The sequence below is a fragment of the Rhinoraja longicauda genome, chromosome 12 (assembly GCF_053455715.1).
Source record: "Rhinoraja longicauda isolate Sanriku21f chromosome 12, sRhiLon1.1, whole genome shotgun sequence".
Lineage (NCBI taxonomy): Eukaryota > Metazoa > Chordata > Chondrichthyes > Rajiformes > Arhynchobatidae > Rhinoraja > Rhinoraja longicauda.
In genome coordinates this window covers 19,639,959-19,663,346 of record NC_135964.1, presented here as the reverse complement: position 1 = coordinate 19,663,346, position 23,388 = coordinate 19,639,959, and the positions used below count along the sequence as shown (strand labels likewise).

At 42.6% G+C, this 23,388-nt stretch overlaps 1 protein-coding gene across 4 annotated transcripts in view; it reads left to right on the top strand.

The window, feature by feature from the left end:
• The window catches only part of arxa (aristaless related homeobox a), a 28,890-nt gene extending 8,485 nt beyond the window's left edge, over nt 1-20,405 (top strand). The window contains exon 5 of one of the 4 annotated variants that reach the window (XM_078409146.1): nt 14,059-20,405. In XM_078409146.1, the coding sequence (XP_078265272.1) occupies nt 14,059-14,176 (118 nt within the window). In that variant the 3' untranslated portion in view covers nt 14,177-20,405. Of the gene's footprint in view, nt 1-1,453; nt 2,680-14,058 lie in introns of those variants that run through there. The other 3 variants (XM_078409148.1, XM_078409145.1, XM_078409147.1) reach the window with 3 other exon arrangements.
• The last annotated feature ends 2,983 nt before the right edge of the window (nt 20,406-23,388 follow it).

The window sequence follows — 23,388 nt, the reverse complement described above, 5'->3', positions numbered from 1 at the left end:
GAATTTCAAGCTTTTTAGGCATTCGGATCAATGGAGCCACAAGAGACCGTAGTTGCTGGAAACTTGAGCAAAACACAAACTGCTGGACCAGGCAGCATCTGGGGGAGGGAATGGACGACTTTTCGAGTCGGGATCCTTCTTCAGATCAATGCATTGCACTCATTGAGCGAAGTCATAGCGAGCGCAAAGTGTGTAAGAATCGGGAAGGGAAGGGAGTGGGAATTATACATCCAATTATGCAAATTATCCCTTATCTTGATTCTTTTTTAAAAAAAGACTATTTAATAATGTGGTTTATCCGAATATGGAATATGAAGTATAAAATACCAAGCCTATCAGTTAAAGTGAAAACTTAGTCGTGCCTGCTGAAAGTTTCACGAGTGCCATTTCTCGAGTAGGGGGGAGGGGGAAGGATGAATCTGGGTGGCATACTGTCGGGAGGAGCGAACACGAAGTGGATGATTTAACACTCCCAGACACCAGAAATCAATGTCAGTGTGTTTGTGTGGGCAGAGCACAGTGCAATTTTGTCTTGTATTGTTCCCTAGATGATGTATGTATTTGGGGTCACGGTTGTTACATGACTTGCAAAGGTGCTCAATTAAGAAACTGTAGTGTGTGGTCTAGAATTGTGACAGATTACTAATACGAAGAGGTAGAACGTTTCAGGACCTGCGTTGAGAGATGGCTGGGAGGCGTGCGTCTTGCACGCTGTGCCGGACGGTATAATTGACCCGCCGACTCTGGCAGCTATATTACCGGGGTTGTAGTGAGGCGTGACGTAAATTAAGCGGCAGCTCACAGTTGCAATATTCCAGGAACAGTTTTTCTTTTTTAAACAACGGTGATGCGAATGTAACATTTGGCTTTGTGACATTTTTATGAACTCTTACTCCTGGAGTAAAGCTGTCTCTCGGCTGCAGTGGCCCTTGTTACTTACTTGTGATTCACCAAGGTATTTGCAAAGTTAACAGCAGCAAAGCGATCGATACGCAAAACTTATTGGGAGATTCAGGTGTTAGAATCAAATCTCAGGCAAATTATTTTCACGTTTCAAAACAAGTGTACTTGCTCGTAGACTGTAATGGAGTGTACAGTCGGACATGTACAAGGCAGGTCTGGCTAGCTGAGTCCTGTGCTACTTGACTCGTTGTGTAGTGTACACCTTCCTCCCCCTCCCGATTGATACAGCTACCATATTCAGCAGTAACCCACCAATTACTAAATTAGCAGATCCCACCACACACCCCCCCCCCCCTATAAAAACGGAAGAAGGCTTCCAACCCGAAACGTCACCCATCCTTTTTCTCCAGAGATGCTGCCTGCCCCGCTGAGTTACTCCAGCACTTTGTGTCCAGTTTCTATAATCAACAAGCATCCGCAGTTCCTTCCTGCATATTTGATTTAAAACGCTTTCCCGTTTTGTAATGTCGAAAACCCTTGTCTGTTGCAGGCTCTTCTCGACAGTAGGCCCGCTGACAAGCTCCTCTGGTCCCGCTCTGCTGAGACAGGCGGCTGCGGGTGTGGATGGGGGAGTACAAGCCGGCGCCCTGTCCGACCCCGCGGTGGCGGCAGCGGACAGACGAGCGTCCAGTATCGCAGCACTCAGACTCAAGGCCAAGGAGCATGCCGCCCAACTCACACAGCTCAACATCCTCCCCGCGCCTTCCACCGGCAAGGAAGTGTGCTGAACACCCACCCACCCACCCAACCGCGGAGTTCCACACAGCTTGTTTGTTGACCCAAGACCAAATTCACAAATTGGACCATTTATTCCGCGTTGGATTGAGTTACCAGACTGTGCATGTTCCTAGAGTCAGTATCTCTCTCTCTCTTCGCATCAACAGGCCACATTTAAAATCAACACACTTTCACATTCTTCTCGTGATATAGATTTGTGACGTTCCTACCATTCGTGTATCCATCCTCTGGAAGAGAGGTTGTGGAGTCTATTTAGGGGTATAGCTGATCCAAACACTCACACTTGCTTTCAAACTGCAGGGGTGGATCTAATCGGGCCCATTTTGCAAAGAGAAAGACATATATTCAGCACACGCGCATGTAGATTTGACAATTGATAGCTTTCCTGTTTCTTGTCTTGTCGGGGGCGTTGTAAGGGATGCTGTTCCCGATTGAGACAAGTTTGACTTTGGGCGGCGGCGGACATGTGCAGAAACGCTTCGGTAACGCCTGAGATTTTTTTTAAAGAAACTATTATACGCCAGTGTAGCCAACCTGAGTGAGGTTCGTTACTAAACCAAAGGGACAAAATACTGCCAATCCGAGTGGACTGCTTATGTCACTAAACTGTGATTGATTTCTGTACATAATGGTCGCTCTTCAGAATTTCCAAGGAAAATAATTGTACATTTTTTTTTAAACGAAAAATTGCACTCAGTGTGTTGTGAAAGTTTATTCTCTAGAATTACCAAGCAGATCTTATTACAGTGTTGTGGATGCATTAGTTTCGTAGAATAATTATTTATGGACAAACATTTTATTTAACTTATTAACTATAGAGGTTTCGAAAACCTTATAAAAAAAACAAGTGGCTACATTAAGTGTATTGTTGTAATTTCTTGCTATCGGCTAGAAGAGCGGAAACGCTTTGAAATAAAATGTTATGCCTAACAAGCTAATTGGCGAAAACGCTTATTCTAAACACTCGAGTGTTTTTTTTTAACAAAAAAGATTCCTATCAACCGATAAATTCACTATTAACCAGTTATGTGTCACATACTCAACATCAGAACTGGAAACCTAACTTTACCGTATCCCGGTTTTATTTGCAGATGTAGTGACATTATGGGTCACTGCATCTTTGCCATGGTTTACAACGCGCCCGCCTTTTTACAGGTACACATAGATTCTCACAGACAACTACAGTTCAATTTCAGGTTCAGGCTTCGTTCATTCACAAACCGGAGCTGTCTATGCGCATGTGCTGGTCAATTTACGAAGTAAATTTAAATACTACTGTACAAAATTTTACAACATAATTAAAATGTCTTGTTAATTTAGACGTTTAAAAGTACAATAACACAAGGGGAACAACAGCATCACGATACCTTTTTGACTCTGAATCCAGTTTGGCCTGTTGATGAGCATGGTAGATCATTATGAACAGAAACAAGATTACATAAACCTTTCAGCGCAGTCTTCTAACTCTGTGTTATCAACTCACGATGGCTGAATGCTGGTAAGAATTAAACATGTTTTACAAGCTGACACAAGCATGAGTTGACATTCCAATAACCGTATGGACTTTGTTTGGAGTGAAAACAACGTATTTGTGTTCGTCCGTTTGAACATTCGAGGGGACGTTTGGTTATTCGCTCCAAATTTCTTTCCAGTTCCAACAAAAGCCACCCATTCCCTCTGCAGTTTCTATCCCATAAGCAGCCGTTAGTATTTGGAGGCTGCTTCAATCTGCTTCTCAAATCGCACACCACTGCACGTTGTTAGTTAGCAATTTCTCCATTAAGCGTAATTGGTGGCGATCGTCAGAGTTGTTTTGCAATCCATGCCTTGTCCAATTATCCCATCCTGTTTTAAGGTGAGCTGTGTCGAGAGTTCTGTTCACTATGAGCTGCCTCGGATGGCAGCTCGGGTCCGATTTGCACATTTCCTGCAGTACAGACCTTGCAGAATATGACACGCGGAACCAAATCACCTTACAAATACCATCACTGTCCAGACAATATACCAAAATGTTGATTGTTAACATAAACATAAAACCACCCGAAAGCGGGTGAGATGCAAGAGTATACACGTATACAGAATCCACCCGAATGCAAGAGTATACAGGTCCAAAGTAAAATAAACGAATTTGCAATTTATGTTTAAATAAAAACAGACTGAACCCTCGGAATACAACGTTGAGCTGGTTCTGTGCTCCATGTTAACCCAGTAATAGTTCCACTTCCTTCTTGTTCAAAGTAAACTAACGAAAGTATCCGCCCAGTTCCCAGCATTAGTTCAACCTATTCGCGTGTTTTTTTCCCCTTTAATAACATTGGGTGTAAGTGTTGCATGCTGCCCCAGTATTTTGTGAATGACCCCTCTCTGGATATAAACATCACATCAAACAAAATAAACGAGAAATGGTCGGTCGAAGAGGGATGGGCATACTTTTATTTTTTTCTAAGTATAAAACGTTGTTCAGTTGTGAGCTAGATCGAGAGCACACTCACAAAAACCATTTGCTGGTCTCCGATTCCAAACATCATAGATGCATACATTCTGGAGAGTGGATGCCCTATTCTAGTGAAATTGCAATCAAATCATTAATAACCATCTTAATAACCATCTTAATCAGGTAACGGTTAACGCAAGAAAATGTCTACTTCGGCTGAGATGGATTTTTTTAGATAAGACCCCTACATTCCTGTCATTATTTCGTTAATGGACGCTAAAAGTCATCTATTCCTCTCCGATTTGATCCACTCCGTGGTAGTAAATGAAATTGCGTGAAATTACCTGCCGGATTAAAGTTCTCCGAGTCGAATGAAAGCATCTCCCTCTCGCTGGCTTCGCTTTACAATTAATCCCACCTCACAGTCATGGTGCAAACACGGAGATCTAAGACTATTCTTTCAAGTTTCGCAGCTGGTAAAGCAACCATTCTTTGCTAAATATTCACCATAAATATCACACGTTAACACCGATGACTCCCATCAAGTCTATATTAAACATTTGACATGTCACGCATGAAAAACTCTGAGTGTGTTTGGAAAAAAAAAGGCATTAGCAAAGAAACCAATTTCTCCTCATCCAAACCTCCCCAAGTGTTGAATGGGTTCGTTTGAAAGAAGCAGTGAAGCGTATTTAGAGGGTTTTACGAGATTTTCCAGAACGATTTAATCTCATTGTGAACGTTATTAGTGAATAGCAACCCAATTTGGCCCTAATATCTGGGAATTCTTGATACAAAACAAGATGACTGTGACCTCCCACCCTTAAGCAAACCTCCCCGGCGTTTCTGTGCTGCCTTCAGCATCCAGTAAGTATTCAAGGCGGCATCGCACGGGAGCTAGTTTTCAGCACCATCACACCAATCCAACCCCCCGCCCCATACGCTTCACTGACAAGCTTCCCGCCATCTGTTCCCAAAAAACAGCTTTCAGATTTGGAGGTATTTCAAGGAGCGTGAAAGGCAGTGGATATAAATGAGTGTACATTTCCCTGCGTGTCCAGAGGAAGAAAGCACCGTTGTATATGTGTGCGCCCCTGGAAAACTGTGTTGATTTATGCGCTGGCGAATATGTGACTCGGATGCGATATAGTTTGTTTTAAACCAAATCTCTTAAACCGAAATATTAATATGAGGGAATAAACTTTTTATACATGAACACATGGATTAATATTGTACATCCAGTTGAAACGCATTTAACTATCCTCTTATTTTGCCCTTTTTCCTACAGATAAGACACAATAAAATACCTTTTAAGTCGCAGGTTAATTTTCTGGTAGTAACTTATCAAACGCCAACCAAATGGAATGCGAGTCCCCTTTAATCCAAGTCTTTTTTAAAAGCCTACACAAGAACCAAAGTCCTTTAGGAGTGGGGGGTTGGGTGAGATGGGATTGAGGAGGGAGGGGGGGATGGCTAAGGTTCTGTCGTCTTTGGAGTTGCTGAAGTTGTGAAAGAAAGGCGTAAGAAAGCTGCATTGCAAACTGGTAGCACGGTCTTCTTTGGGCTCGCTAATTCCCATCTCTTTGCTCTCATCCAATTAGTGCAGCGCATTAAGCGGTTTATCATCTCATACTCGGCTGTACAAAGAAACAAGCCGAACACTTTGCAACGGACTCTGTTCTCCTTTTACACCCTCAGGTACTTACATATTCTAGTGTGCTATGAATAATAGGGGAATAATAGAACACTAATTCCCTCATCAAAGAACGCCTTGTCTGCGCTTTGGTGAAAACACTATTCCGATAAAAGAAAGCAATAAAGCTTAGCATAACAAAACGAAACCTACTTATTAGCTTAGTAGTAAATTAATGCAAAACCACTGGTATTCAACCAGGTTTGAAAACAGCCTCCCGCAACTTATAATGCTTTATTGGTGCAGGAATTCAGACTTGAAATTTGAATGAGAGAGATGAGCTAATCTGGTCAATTCCAATCAACGTGTTTTCAAACGGCTGCTGTGATGTGAAGCTATTTATCCCAGATGAAGTGGGATAAATGACCAAAAGCGATGTTCTACGGCAGCAAACCTGAAAATGGACGGACGGCTAGATATTATTTACGAAATTCCAACAGAATCTGCGAATACTAATGTATGAATGTGGATTACGCGCACACGCATTACTAAAAGTTTGCTTCCACTCATGCTGTGAATAATTTATTAACCTTTTTATGTGAATTTAATAACAATGGGAAATCCCAGGAAGAGGGTGTAGACACAAGGAACTGCAGATGCTGGTTCACAGAAAAAGGATGCAAAGTGCTGGAGGTCAGGCAGCATCCCTGGAGAACATGGATCTGAAGAAGGGGCCCGACGCAAAACGTAGCCTATCCATGTTCTCCAGAGATGCTGCTTGCCCCGCTGAGTTACTCCAGCGCTTTAATAATAATAATAATAATAATAATAATAATAATAATAATAATAATAATGCATTACATTTGTATAGCGCTTTTCTAAACACTCAGACGCTTTACAGGGTTTACTAAAACATAGAAAAAGAAATAAATAGATAAATAAGTAAACGAACAGAAAAGGAAAAATAAGGCTTTGCCGTCTTTATTAACAAGACGAGGAAACAGAATTACATGGGGGGGGGGGGGGGGGAGCACATCTTATCACTTTGCGGAGGCTGCGACACTTTTTGCAATATTTGTTGGGTTTATTTCAGGTATTGAGCATGAGCGGTTTATTTCCTCCTTCTGAAGAAGGGTCTGTCTGACCTGAAGTGTCGCCTGTCCATTTCCTCCACAGACGCTGCCTGACCCGCTGAGAAACCCCAGCGTTCAATGCTTGACTCAAGATTCCAGCATCTGCAGTTCCTTGTTCTTTTCCCCCTTCAATGCTTTTTTTCCCTATACAAGGCAAATAAAAAGGCGCGCAAACATTAAATCCAACCCAAGGCAACTTGCACCTACATTAGTTTCAAGGACCACATCTGTTGTGTAGGAACGTTTGCGGCAGAGATGCATTTTTGGCATCCTGCATGCTCATCTGCCCTGGTCTTCGGAGTTAAAGCTTCAATTCCTCAATGTTACATCAGGGAGACCACAGAAGTGTTTCTGACACTGTCACGGTGAAGTTGAACTAAGATATCAGAGTAGTGAAGGCGAGGATATTGCACACAAAGTTGTAGAATACCTTATTTTTTCCCATTGTGGGAGGGGGGGGAACGTACAAATGGTGAAGAAGAAATCTGACAGCTACTTCTTCAGGATTGCATTAAATATCAGGGTTTCTTTTCAATATTGCTCTTACATACTGTGATGCCACTAGTCTAATTTATTTGGCACAGGTCTGGGCATGGGGTTAACAATAAAGCTGCTTGTGCTACAGGCCTGTTGGAATGGCCTTCCATATCTCCGTAACTCTCCCCTGACTCAGTCTGAAGAAGGATCTCAATCTGAAACGTCACCCATTCCTTCTATCCAGAGTTGCTGCCTGTCCCGCTGAGTTACTCCAGCATTTTGTGTCTATCTTCAAGTACAATGAATGATTGCCCAGAATACCAAGAAGCGCTTCTCATGTGCTGGCCCCACTTGGAAAGAGTTAATGAAGAATTGCTTGTGTGCTCTGATTAGACTGTTTGCATGTGCTGCCAGGTGGGGCTTTAAGTGCTGTCTTTAACAAAATCTCAATATTGTTAAAATCTGAAATGTTTGCATTGTGGCTGCAATTGCACAGATTAACCAATGGCTGTGATTGAATCTTTAGTGGTTTGAAGTCAGCATTTAATTTAACTAGAGTTGGTCATAGGTAGGAACATCGTACCTAATTGTTTCAATATTGTGATTCTTTATGCATGTGGCATAACATTAGTCCCAGAGTCATCGAGTGTGGATATTGAGCCCTCTGGCCCAACTTCCACACGCCAACCAATATGCCCCATCTACAATAGTCCCACCTGCCTATGTTCGGCCCATATCCTTCTAAACCTATCCTACCCATGTATCTGTCTAAATGGGATTTTTTTAAAGTTGTGATAGTACTTACCTCTTCTGGCAGGTCGTTCCATATACCTACCACCCTTTATGTAAAAAGGTTGCCCCTCAGGTTAATATTAAATCTTTCCCCTCTCATCTTAAATCTACCTCCTCTAGTTCTTGATTCCCCTACTCTGGGGAAAAGACTGCGCATTTACCCTGTCTAAACCTCCCATGACTTTATGCACTTTTATAAGATCATGCCTCATTCTCCTACGCTCAACCGCTTCCTATAGCTCAGGTCCTCGAGTCCTAGCAACATCCTTGTAAATCTTCTCTGCACCCTTTCCAGCTTAACAAAATTTTTCCTATATCAGGGCAACCAAAACTGAAAATAACACACCAAATTTGGCCTGAGCAATGTCCTGGACAACTGTAACATAACTTCCCAAATTCTATACTTTATTGGACCAAGTGGACCCGTTGGGCCCAAACCTGCATTGGTGCAGCACCCTCTCCCTCCCCCTCATCCTCTCCCTCCCCCCACCCTCCCCCACTCCCCCCCTCCCTCCTCCCTCCTCCCTCCTCCCTCCCTCCCCCACCCCCTCACTCCATCCCCCTCAACCTCCCTTATCCTCTCTCCTTCCCCCCCTCCCTAGGAGATAGATTTAAACATTAAAAAGCGAATAACTTAAAAAATATAACACCGATTTCAATGAAACTTCTTTCATTAGCACCAAAGGGACGACGGTGAATAAGGTGGACCAAAATTGTAGCGCTATAGGTGTACCGTTTTGGCTGTAGTTCTGGAACAAACAAACAAACAAACAAACGAGAGTTTTAGTATATAGATACTCTAACAAATGAAGGCCCAAATGCTGAAAGCCTTCTTGACCACCCTATCTACCTGTGATGCCACTTTCAAAGAACTATGCACCTGTGTTCCTAGTTTCCTCTGCTCTACAACTCTCCGCAGAGCCCTGCCATTCACTGTGTAGGCCCTGCCCTGGTTAGACTTCCTCGAGTAATGTGCATGTAAGTTATATGTAGAAGCTGCCTCTATAGAGTCATAGAGTCATAGAGTGATACTGTGTGTACACAGGCCCTTCGGCCCAACTTGCCCACACCGGCCAACAATGTCCCAGCTACACTCGTCCCACCTGCCTGCACAGTCCATATCCCTCCAAACTTGTCCTATCCATGTACCTGTCTAACTGTTTCTTAAATGTTGGGATGGTCCCAGCCTCAACGACCTCCTCTGGCAGCTTGTTCCATAACCCCACCACCCTTTGTGTGAAAACGTTACCCCTCAGATACCTATTAAATCTTTTCCCCTTCACCTTGAACCTATGTTCCCTGGTCCGAGAAGCAACCTTCTACCATCACCCTCTGCTTCCTTCCATAAAGCCAATTTGCTATCCATTCAGCTATCTCTCCTTGGATCCCATGTGATCTAACCTTTAATAGCAGCCTACCATGCGGAACCTTGTCGAATATCTTACTGAAATCCATATATTGAAAATCTATGTTTGAAAGTACAACATGCCTCTTCCAACTTGATTGAGGAGGCTGACTCAAGTAAAAATATTCTCAATTACGTTCATCAATGATGAAATTGTTACTTGGTAGCCAGTTACCCATTTAGTGTATCGGTCTGTACAGTCCACACTGCACCTTAACCCTGCCAGTTTCTAGTGAACCTACATGCAGTCCAGTCCGGGCAAAACCTTCACCTTGCCCGGTCCCTACTGTGCCTTCACCTTGCTCAATTCCCACTGTACCTTCACCTTGCCCGGTCCCCACCATGTCCTATGCTCTTCCATTGTTCAGTCCATCTCAACAAGTCCACTCCCACTGACACCATTTCCTGGTCTGCTCTGCATCTTTACCCTTCTCGATCCGTAGTAAATGTTCCCTGCCCAATCCCCAGTGCAAATTCCCTTTAGCCACCCACCCATTTAGTACCTCAGTTTACAAACTCTTTCATCCAGAGGATAGTAGCTAAACATCTAAAAAAAAAGTGACTGAAGTTGTAGCCTATTCTGTCATTATGCCATTTGTGAATTAAGATGATCGAAACGACAAGGTAATGAGTCCGGTCCTTGAATTACTCATTTTACTTATTTCAATATAATCCAAGTGCTTTGTCACTTCATCATTAAACCGTCCAATAAATGATTTATTAAAGATTATAATGTTTCTATATTTATACATTTAATATTTATAAATATTAAAGGACGCGTCCGAAACGAGGCTGTCCTCCTTCATGAGTATGGTGGTGTGGGAATCAAGATAATCTGCCTAAAACATTATCATAAAGACATATTGCTGTGTCGTAGAGTCATAGAGTGATACAGTGTGGAAACAGGCCCTTCGGCCCAACTTTCCCACACCGGCCAACATGTCCCAGCTACACTAGTCCCACTTGCCTGCGCTTGGTTCATATCCCTTCAATCTTGTCCTATCCTTGTACCTGTCTAACTGTTTCTTAAATGTCGGGATAGTCCCACCTCAACTACCTCCTCTGCCAGCTTGTTCCATACACCCACCACCCTTTGTGTGAAAACGTTACCCCTCAGATTCCTATTAAATCTTTTCCCCTTCACCTTGAACCTATCTCCTCTGGTCCTCGATTCCCCTACTCTGGGCACGAGATTCTGTGCATCTACCCGATCTATCCCTCTCATGAATATTGCTATGTGACCCTCTACTTATCACCATTCCTCAAGATAGGGCAACCACTTTTACTTGACAAAAGTAAGGTTTTGTTCTCTACGTCAGTTATTTTAAATCTATTTTTCCTAACTTTTGAGATATGCTGACAAGTGTTACCAGTTTAAACTTAGATTTTTCCTTTAAGATAGTAAAAACTAATTGTAATATGAAAGCCATTCCTAATCAGCCTATACTTTAGCACTATTCAAACTGCTCCAGCACCTAAGCAATTGCTGATCAGCACAGCATGTGGCCGAGGTGTTTTGGATCGACATGTGTTGAGGAGGTATATCAGACCTGCTTCCAATTCACATCAAGAAATGAGCGTAAAACATCTTCAACATAGGAAAAGAATCACAAAAATGCACGAACCGTAAGATATGACCAGACAAGTCAGCATCAGGTCTTCATGTGCCTTCAATAAAAGTGTGAACAAATGCTATGAAAGTGTTCTTCTGTTTTTGCACTGGTTGAGATAAACTTTTCAAACCTGGAAGACTTTGGTCAGGTTTACTTGGCACTAGGGAGTGTAATGAACCTGCTCCATTAACCCTTTCGATGCCATTGCATCTAGATGAGGCTTTACAGCACTGATCAGCATTAAACTAATTCTGAGATATACTTTTCTGAAGGTTTATCATCAAAGAGAAAGAAGCATTCTTAACCCTTTGTGATTATATTCGCCCCAATTCCTTAGATACATCCTGCAAAATTTCCATTATTCTCCATTTGGAAATTTGAGAGTAAGAGTCCCCAACTGGAAGTTTACGGAGCTCAGATTTATCTCAGCCAGCATTTTGTTCTAAAAGATGACAGGAATATTTTCTGTTTTTCTCAGTTGTAAAGGGACCATCCTTGTCCTTGTAAATTGAATGGGTAGAAGGAACCAACCATGATATTGTCATATACTCAACTTACTTCAGAAATTTTACACGGTAAACAAATCATACAAGAATGAAGGATGTCCAGGAAGATGAGCAAAAGTACTTAATCATCACATTTAAACAAAGGAATTTCAATCAATCCTGGAGTTTTACAAAAATATGTTTCTGAAGCAGGTTCAAAAACAACCTCCTACAAGTTATTCAGCTGTCTGCTCAGGAGACTGTTTCACTGGAAAAAGGTATAGCAACGCTTATGTTCACATGGAAATTTGTCATGAACATTTCTCGTTCCTGCCATCTTAAGTTCATATAAAGAATTACCATTATGACTTTGTGCCTTTCAGCCACAACTTTATTGCCAATTAATTTTGTTTGCACTAATCTATCTAAATTCGAATATTGCTACGGTTATCCATATTCACATAAATAAGTTCATTAAAAGACCTGACAAAAAACCCAGTTATTGTGTCGTCCGGTAGATTTTTTTTCTCATGTCTAAGTTAATTGCCAACTTATATAAATCTACTTGCAGTCAATACCAGCTTTGACATTCATAATGGATCATTAAGGATTGGAAGGTTGTTTGAGATCATGACTCAATTCAATGTGGTCCAAAAGACGATTATGTTAAAAATGTTTTTTTCCCCCTGATTTCTAAAGCATTTGAGAAAATCGAAAATTGCAAAGATAATTTTGGTAAGACAAAATTCGACACAAAAGCTGTGGTTCTCAGACATTCTGAGTGGTCTTTTGCAGCTGATGAAGAATTAATAATAACTTCCTGGGTTACTGATGCCAACTTGTCCATGCCCCATCTACAATAGTCCCACCCGTTTATGTTTGGCCCATATCCCTCTAAAACCATCCTATCCATGTTCGTGTCAAAATGTCCCTTAAAGGTTATGATAGTCCTGCCTCAACTACCTCCTCTGGCAGCTTGTTCCATATACCCACCACCCTCTGAGTGAATGAGTTGCCCCTCAGGTTTCCTTTCTTTTTTTTACATTAATCATAATGAATAATACATTTATTTTTTAAAAAAGGGAGGCACAGTGGATGGCGGTAGAGTTGCTGACTTACAGTGCCAGGGATATGGGTTTGATCTTGACTACAGGTGCCGTCTGTATGGAGTTTGTATGTTCTCCCTGTGACCACGTGGGTTTTCTCTGGGTTCTCCGGTTTCCTCCCACACTCCAAGGATGTGCAGGTTTGTGGGTTGGTTGGCTTTGCTAAAAATTGTAAATTGTGTCTAGTGTCTAGTGTGCGGGGTTATTGCTGGTCGGCATGGACTCGATGGGCCGAGGGACCTGTTTCCACGCTGTATCTCAAAACTAAAGTAAACTAAACTAGGATGCTGCCTGACCCATTGTGTTACTCCAGCACTTTGGGTCACATCCTTCGGTAAAATTGTAAATTGTCCCTTGTGTGTAGGATAGTGTAAGTGCATGGGGTGACCGATGGTCAGTGCGGACTCGGTGGGCCTGTTTCCACACTGTATCTCTAAAGTATAAAACAGCACCAGAGTCCCGGGTTCAATCCTGGCTATGGGTGCTGTCTGTACAGAGTTTGCACATTCTCCCTGTAACTGTGGGTTTTCTCCAGTGCTCCGGTTTCCTCTCGCACTCCAAAGACGTACGGGTTTGTAGGTTGATTTGGCTACGGTAAGAATTATAAATTGTCCGCAGTGTGTAGGATAGTGTTAGTGCTCAGGGATCATCGCTGGTCGGCACGCACTGGGTGGGCCAAAGGGCCCGTTTCCGCAATGTATCTCCAAACTAAACTAAAAATGGGTTTTTCTTTTTAAATGGAGCTAATCCTTGTGTATTTTCTCTCATGCTTTGGCTGTTTTCAGAAAACCAATTAGCTTAGCATGGAACGCAATATTACGTCAAGTAAATATGTCATTCTGTAAAGTGAATCCTGATCTATTACCATGTAAGACTGTTGAGATTTTAGATGACAATGGGCGGTCACGGTGGCGCAGCGGTAGTGTTGCTGCCTTACAGCGAATGCAGTGCCAGAGACCCGGGTTCAATCCTGACTACGGGTGCTGTCTGTACAGAGTTTGTACGTCCGTTCTCCCTGTGATCTGCAAGATCTTCGGTTTCCTCCCACGCTCCAAAGACGTACGGGTTTGTAGGTTAATTAGGTTAATTGGCCTGATAAATGTAAAAATTGTCCCCAGTGGGTGTCGGATAGTGTTAATGCGCGGGGATCGTCGGTCAGCGCGGATCCGGTGGGCTGAAGGGCCTGTTTCTGCGCTGCATCTCTAAACTGTAAACGAAACTAAATTACAATTCACTGACTTAGCCTTGTAGCTAACTTCCACTGAATTCTGCCTTGTAGGTTTTGGACCACAAGTGGATCGAGGACAGGACAGTCAGAGGAGGTGTTTGAAGTCCCGTCCCACTGCTACAGTGCACCCGAGTCAAGAAAACTGCTGCAAAGTTTTATTCTTATTTAGAAATTACTTTTTTGGTTCACCCCTTTTCACCTTTGGTGTTTTCTTTCTGCTTTTCATCACCGCATTCATCTCGTTTGGGTGGAGTTCAAGACTCGATCCTTCTTATCCTATTCCTGTCCCCAGGCTGAAGCTCATATTTATTCTTCCAACACATTGGTAACCATTGTATTTTACTAGTTCCATTTTATAAAGCACTCTGAGACATTATCTGCATGTTAAGTGCTACTTAAGTACAAGTTGTTGTTTGCTCCAAATCTCAGCTATCCTTTGAGACAGATGCACAGAGTACTTCCCATGAAAATTGGTATGCATCATTATCTGCCCATTTGTAATAAACCAAAGGTGAAGTCTCTGATCATTTATGAATCCATCTAACACCTACAATGCATCGAACATTCGGGGGGTCAAGAGGAAAAATCGGGGGTGATTAACTGTTGATGCCAGAGAAGAGGAGCAGGTTCTTAAAGTAGTAGGAAAGACACTTTGGGTAGAATACTTGAGTGATTAGACTCCTAAAGCCCACTGGAGTGAAAAACAGGAAGATAGGCCAGTCAGAAGAATAAACTAAATGGGGACACAAGAGGTTTGTGGGCAGTTTAAAGAGTGGAAGAAATTGTACGTTTGGCAATTCCACCAATAAATTTAAAAGTTGAGGGAATGAAATTAAATTTTGATGTGTTAGGATTTAAAGAGTATTTCTAGAACTGCTTTATGAACTGCTTCAGATCCCAGCATCTGCTGGCTTTGTATATCTCTGCTCTATGGAGTAAATGATCGCTGCTTCTATTACCACAACCATCCAGATGCCCTCATAAGACAGAACGCAATTTGAAAGAAACCAATGGCGACTAAAAGGAGGAGAAACAAGGTGAGAGTTTGGATCAGTGAGATACAGGATATAGATCAGTTGGGAAGGTGGGCAAAAGAAAGGCAAATGAAGGGGAGTAGGAGGCAACCGTGGCCGACAAGGGAAGTTAGGAATGGAATAAAACGAAAAGAAACGATGTATAACACAGCAAAGAGTAGCGGGAAGCCAGAGGATTGGGAAACTTTCATGGGACTACAGAAGGTATCAAAACGGGCAATACGGGCTGAAAAGATGAAGTACGAGGGGAAGCTGGCCAAGAATATAAAGAAGGACAGTAAAAGCTTCTTTAGATATGTTAAGAGAAAAAGAGTAGCAAAGTCAAATGTGGGTCCCTTGAAGGCAGACACGGGTGAAATTATTATGGGTAACAAGGAAATGGCAGAAGAGTTCAACAAGTACTTCGGATCTGTCTTCACTAAGGAAGACACAAACAATCTCCCAGATGTACTAGAGGACAGAGGATCAAGGGAGGTAGAGGAACTGAAATAAATTTGCATTAGGCGAGAAATAGTATTGGGTAGACTGATGGGACTGAAGGTTAATAAATCCCCTGGGCCTGATGGTCTGCATCCCAGGGTCCTCAGGGAGGTAGCTCGAGACATAGTGGACACATTGGTGATCATTTTCCAATTTTCAATAGATTCAGGATCAGTTCCTGTGGATTGGAGGATAGCTAATGTTATCCCACTTTTCATGAAAGGAGCGAGAGAGAAAACGGGGAAGTATAGACTAGTTAGCCTGACATCGGTGGTGGGGAAGTTGCTGGAGTCAATTATTAAAGAGGTAATAACGGTGCATTTGGATAGCAGTAAAAGGATAAGTCCAAGTCAGCATGGATTTATGAAAGGGAAATCATGCTTGACTAATCTTCTGGAATTTTTTGAGGATGTGACAAGTAAAATGGATGAAGGGGAGCCAGTGGATGTAGTGTATCTAGACTTTCAGAAAGCCTTTGATAAGGTCGCGCACGGGAGAGTGGTGAGCAAAATTAGAGCACATGGTATTGGGGGTAGGGTATTGACATGGATAGAGAATTGGTTGGCAGACAGGAAGCAAAGAGTAGTAGTAAACGGGTCCTTTTCAGAATGGCAGGCAGTGGCGAGTGGAGTGCCGCAAGGCTCGGTGTTGGGGCCGCAAATGTTTACCATATATATTAATGATTTGGATGAAGGAATTAGAAGTAACACTAGCAAGTTTGCGGATCACACAAAGCTGGGTGGCAGCGTGAACTGCGAAGAGGATGTTAGGAGGTTGCAGGGTGACCTGGACAGGTTGAGTGAGTGGGCAGATGCGTGGCAGATGCAGTATAATATAGATAAATGTGAGGTTATCCATTTTGGCGGCAAAAACAAGGGGGCAGATTATTATCTCAATGGTGTCAGGTTAGGTAAAGGGGAAGTGCAACGAGACCTGGGTGTCCTTGTACACCAGTCACTGAAAGTTGGCGTGCAGGTACAGCAGGCAGTGAAGAAAGCTAATGGCATGTTGGCCTTCATAACGAGAGGATTTCAGTATAGGAATAAAGAGGTTCTTCTGCAGTTGTACAGGGCTCTGGTAAGACCACATCTGGAGTATTGTGTACAGTTTTGGTCTCCTAATTTGAGGACGGACATCCTTGTAATTGAGGTAGTGCAGCGTAGGTTTACGAGATTGATCCTTGGGGTGGCAGGACTGTCATATGAGGAAAGATTGAAAAGACTAGGCTTGTAATCACTGGAGTTTAGAAGGATGAGAGGGAATCTTATAGAAACATATAAAATTATAAAAGGACTGGACAAGCTAGATGTAGGAAAAATGTTCCCAATGTTGGGTGAGTCCAGAACCAAGGGCCACAGTCTTAGAATAAAGGGGAGCCCATTTAAAACTGAGGTGAGAAGGAACTTTTTCACCCAGAGTGTTGTGAATTTGTGGAATTCTCTGCCACAGAGGGCAGTGGAGGCCAAATCACTGGATGGATTTAAGAGAGAGTTAGATAGAGCTCTAGGGGCTAATGGAATCTAGGGATATGGGGAGAAGGCAGTCATGGGTTATTGATTGTGGATGATCAGCCATGATCACAATGAATGGCGGTGCTGGCTCGAAGGGCCGAATGGCCTCCTCCTGCACCTATTTTCTATGTTTCTATGTTTCAATGAAATTTAACTCTTGACAAGTGTTAGGTGCTGCGATTTGGTATGTCAAACTAGTGCAGAACAGTAAATGGTAGAGCCCTGGAAAATGTTGCTGGACAGGGAGATCTGGGAGTTCAGGCTCATGTTTGCCTGAAAATCACGTGTCAGGTGGACAATGTGGTGAAGAAGCTGTTTGGAACTCTTGCTTTCATTGGGAAGAATATTGAGTGCTAAAGTTGGGACATCATGATGCAGCTGCACAGGTTGTTGGTGAGCCCACACTTGGAGTACTGCGTGCAGTTCTGGTCAGTTAGCTATTGGAAGGATGTCATTAAGTTGGAAAGGGTGCAGAACAGATTCACAGAACAGATGTATAAAATCATGAGAGTAGTAGCTCGGGTAGATGCACAGAGTCTCTTACCCAGAGTAGGTGAATCGAGGACCAGAGGACATAGGTTTATGGTGAAGGGGAAAAGATTTAATAGGAATCTAAGGGGCAACCTTTTCACACAAAGGGTGGTGGGTGTAAGGAACAAGCTGCCAGAGGAGGTAGTTGAGGCAGGGACTATCCCCAACATTTATGAAACAGTTAGACGGGTACATGGTTAGGACAGGTTTCGAGGCATATGGACCAAATGCGGGCAGGTGGGACTAGTGTAGCTGGGACACGTTGGCCGGTGTGGACAAGTTGGTCCGAAGGGCCTGTTTCCACACCGTATCACACTATGACCAGAATGTTGCCCAGGCTTGTGGGTTTGAGTTGTAGGGTGGGGCTGGTCAGATTGGGACCTTTTCCATTGGACCGCAGGAGGCTGAGCGGTGGCCTTATCAATGTGTACAAAATCATGCGGGCCACAGATAATGTGATCGCTCATGGTCTTTTTCCCCCAAGGTGAAACTAGAGGGCATAGGCTTAAGGCAAGAGGGCAGAGATTTAAGAGAGATCTTGGGCAGGTTTTTCATTCAGAAGGTAGACCATTTCTGGAATGAGCTGATGTAAACAGATACAATTCTGGCTTATTAAAAGATATTTTGACAGATATATGGATCAGAAAGGTTTGGAGAGCTATGGGCTAAATGCAGGCAAATGGGACTAGCCCAGTATGTGAACTTGATTGGCATGGACAGGGCGGAGGCCCGGTATACATACTCCATAATTCTGTGATTCAACAGCGGTGGGATTTCATGAATTGAAGGATCTCCTCCGCATGTGCAAAAATACAAAAACATATTCTAACCATAATTTTAACTCAAGGCTATATCCATACCTCTCTGAATAAGATACGACCTGGAATAAAATTATATTCTCTATGCCTACTAAGTACAGGCTTTAAATATAACCTTGCATAACCTGCAACAGCATCTTATTTCAAAAGCCTCTAAGAACGAGCTGACTTTAAATCGTGTTTGACTGTAACCAGGTTCAGAGAGCGGTGCCTCACTTGACAAGTGCAGTAGTAACCGTTGCTTTACAGATTGCTGCTCACATCCAACTCTGAGTCACAGACGTGAATCTTCAACAACCAGAATCACTGCTCGACTTCATGCACTGGAACTCATTTGTGCATTTATTCAGATCAATATAAAGACGTTTTTTCCTCTGCAAATTTGGAAATGCTATTTGTACTGCTCTGCGTTGCAAACTTGTCGATGTAGCAGGTTTGTCTGAAGAGGGAAGGTTGCTGCTTGACCCGCTGGGTCACCCCAGCACTTTGAGTCTTTCCGATGAAGCAGACGAGATGTTTTTGGGAATTTTCCCATTATACTGTTGAACAAACAATATCTCATTCAACGAATCATAAAGAGGAAGTCTGATGATGCTAATTATTTTGATCATCAGCTTCAGGTGTGAGAAAAGCTAAGATATATACTTGCTTGTTAAAAAATTGTGGAGGTAAACATTAGATTGGATTGTTGATGTCTTCACAAATGCTTGTGGATCATAACAATGTCCCTCTCTTTGGGATGGTCTAGATGTGTATTGCATCCTCTAGATTCTGATACCTGGAAGTACCAGCAACTTCAAACAAAATACTTGAGATTTAGAACATACCAAAGCAACAAAATGCTGTAGTAACTCAACAAGTCAGGCAGCTTCTCTGGAGAGCATGGATAGGCGACGTTTCAAGATTAATTCGGTTGCTGAAAGGTCCCAATCCAAAACATAGGCCTATCCATGTTCTCCAGAGATGCTGCCTGACCCACTGAGTTACTCCAGCACTTTGTGTGTTTTTTGGCAAACCAGCATCGACAGTTCCTTGTGTCTCCAAATACCAAGCAATTACTATTTTTTTCTGTACTGTATTCAGAAATGATTGTATTTGCAACTTTTTTCTCGTGTCTCACTGCAGACTTGATGCAAAGTCTAAGCTCTGAAGTATTTTACGGATACTATTTCATTCAGTGCATTCTGCCGTGGATTTGAAAGGTTTTACAGTACCAATTAAATAATGAAAGGTCAATAGATTGATAGGTGAAAAACTGAAGAATGAAAAGACCTCAATGTCTTTTCCAACATTTATCCCCTCAACCAATTTCACTCCACAACATATTATCTGTCTATCTGACTGCTGCTTGTGCAAACTTGCTGTACATAAATTGGGTGCCAGGTCGCTCATATTACAATTAGTGACTCTCACATTTAGCTTTAATTTTCAAGACTGGAATATATAAAACCAGTTTTATTCTTTCACTTTGAAACTTTATATTGACCTTAACCACATTCACGTGAAACCTTGCTGTTTGAAGAACGGTCCCGATCCAAAACGTTACCTATCCATTTTCTCCAGAGTGGCTGCCTGACCCACTGAATTACTCCAACATTTTGTCTATCTCCGGTATAAACCAGCATCTGCAGTTCCTTTTTTGTTACACGCGGAACTTTCTTTGTTTGGTTCCCCAATAGCAAATACAAAGCACCAATTTTTAAAACCTTTTTCAACTTGTGTGGAAATTCAAAAACGTATGTGCACATGTTGAAAATTCATCTTTACAATGGATGAAAATGAACCTTACACTAATAACTGTGGTCAATCAAGATTTCTCCTAAGTTTGGGAGTAAGAGTTGCTGTGTCTACTTACTAAAGTGCTGAGTTGTTTTATACAACTGATCTAGCAAGACTAATGATGACAATTATTTAACAGCAAAACGTTTTTAAGAGCATAAATGTCTTCTTTTTGAATCTTGAACTTCGGAGCACAACTGACTGGTTAAAAGAAATTCATGATTAAGGGATAAAAGTTTTATTCATTCTTATTGTACAAAATGCTTAAGAAATTAAAGATGAATTAACATATTGGTTATATTCTTCTGACATTGTACCACTGACGGTCGAATCCTTGCAAAGCTATATTACGGCATTCAGAGTTGATCTGCAACAAATCTCTAATTAGTTGACAAGTAGGAAGCTTGTTGCTGCCAATATATTTCAATGTCTACAGGAAAATCAATGTTTGGTCAACAAGACAAGCTGTTCTATGCACATTATATGCCATGTGCCATTCAAGACAAGCTCTTAATTACAACCCAGAATTTATTCTGCAACCACGAAAACATTTCTAAACAATGGCAACATCCAACCTTTGAGATAGATTTTAATTATCAATTCTAATTTAGTTTATGTTTGATGCTGTCAATAAAAATCATAACTTTAACAAGCTGTTGATAGGCAACATGTTGCAGTCAATAATTCATTAGAACTAAATGGACTTCAAATCTACGCCCCTGTTTAGGCTTAAAAATCAATCAACTATTTAATAAAAGCAGGAAGTTTACAGTAGATGCAGCCTATTTCTGCTGCAATATCGCTGACTTTAACTACTCACTTTCAAGCAAATGTTCATTGTGTGTTAATTCAGCTGCAATGCAAATTTCAAATATATTTGGAGTGATTTTGTAAATGTGGGCGATGCTCCCTGCTGGTAACATGCATTTGTGAAATTGGTACCTTTGCATGTTATCTCATGAGTCACATACATCCAGACAGATACCAGCAGAATTACAATGACTAATACGACTCGAACATCTGATTTTCTTTTTGTAAAGGCTATCCCCACAATTCTACAGACAGAAGCCACACAATGATGTAACCATTTAGTACTGGTCTCCACTTCGCCATGTTCTGAGTTGAATTTCATTCTCATGCTCAGTTCCAAAATGTTTTAATTTCTCTATTTTCTCAGCAACAATTTAATTCCCTTTCAATATGTTTTTGAGCTGTCTTTCATCAATGGTTTATGGCAGAGAATTCTGGTGGAATTGAAACCCTGGTGACCAGTTGAACTTTGCACTTTGAGGAGTGGATTCTGTGGTGGGAGGAAGGGGTGGGGGGAAATTAAATGCACTAAACGTTACAGGACATCAGGAAATGCCTGAACAACAACTCTTCATCTTGACACAAAGGGCTGGAGTAACACAGCGGATCAGGAAGCATCTCTGAAGAACACGGACAGGCAATATTTCGGGTCAGGGCCCCAACCCAAAGCATCATCTATCAATGTTCTTCAGAGATGCTTAAAGGTCTGAGGCAGCACAGTGGTGCAGCGGTAGAGTTGCTGCCTTACAGCACCAGAGATCCGGGTTCGATCCTGACTCCTGACTATGGGTGCTGCCTGCATGGGGTTTGTACATGCTCCCCGTGACCGCGTGGGTTTTCTCCGGGTGCTCCGATTGTCTCCCACATTCCAAAGACATGCAGGTTTGTAGGTTAATTGGCTTTTGTTAAAAATTGTCAATTGTCCCTAGTGTGTAAGATCGTGCTACTGTACGGGTTGATTGTTGGTCGGTGTGGACTCGGAGTGCTTAAGGGCCTGTTTCTGTTCTGTATCCGTACCGTTGCTGTATTTTAATGCAGCGGGCCTGACGAGTAAGGCAGATGAGCTTAGGGCATGGATCGGTATGAGCGACTGGGACGTTGTAGCCATGACTGAAACTTGGTCAAGGGAGGGGCAGGACTGGCAGCTCAATGTTTGATTATTTTTAGAGATACAGCGCGGAAACAGGCCCTTCGGCCCACTGAGTCCGCGCCGCCCAGCGATCCCCGCACATTAACACTATCCTACACACACTAGGGACAATTTTTACATTTACCCAGTCAATTAACCTACATACCTGTACGTCTTTGGAGTGTGGGAGGAAACCGAAGATCTCGGAGAAAACCCACGCAGGTCACGGGGAGAACGTACAGACTCCATACAGACGGCGCCCGTAGTCAGGATCGAACCTGAGTCTCCGGCGCTGCATTCGCTGTAAGGCAGCAACTCTACCGCTGCGCCATGTTCTGGGGTACAGGAGCTTCAGGAGTGAGGGAAAAAGAGGAGGAGGGGTTACATTGTTGGTTAAGGGGGATGTCACGGCAGTGACCGGAGGTGACATTACGGATGGTTTGTCTAGTGAGGTTATATGGGTGGAGCTGAGGAACAAGAAAGGGATGATCACCTTGTTGGGGGTGTACTACAGACCCCCGAATAGTCAACGGGAATTAGAAGAACAAATGTGCCAGGAGAATGCAGACAGCTGCAGGTCAAATAAGGTTGTTGTAATAGGGGATTTTAACTTTCCCAATATAGACTGGGAAAATGATAGTGTAAAGGGTTTAAATAGGGTGCAATTCCACAAGTGTTCAGGAGAGTTTTCTTAAGCAGTATGTGGAGGCCACCACATGTGAGAGGGCAAGGCTGGATCCAGTGTTGGGAAATTGGGAAGGGCAAGTTAATGAAGTGTTTGAGGAGAAGCCTTTTGGCACCAGTGACTACAGTTCAATTAGGTTTAAGATAGTTACGGATAGTGACGGAGAGGGTCCAGTTGTTAAAATGCTCAACTGGGGACAGGGGTAAGGCCAACTTTGAGGGTATGAGAGGTCTCGCTCAAGTTGACTGGAGCAGGTTATTTGAGGGGAAAGGAACATCGGCCAAGTGGGATGTTATTAAAAGTGTGCTGACGAAAGCTCAGGATATGTACAAAGCAGGCAAACGTAAGGAAGCTTGGCTGACGAGGGAAATTGAGGCGTTGTCCACAAACGAGAAGGATGCATGGGACAGGTGAATCCCTGGAGGAGTTACGGGAACTAAGGAATAAACTGAAAAAGGAGATCAGAAGGGCAAAATGGGGCCAGGAGATGGCTCTGGCGGGTAGCATTAAGGACAATACCAAACTATTTTATAAATATATAAGGGGGAAAAGGGTAACTAGAGAGAGAGAGAGAGTGGGACCTCTCAGGAATCAAAGCGGTCGT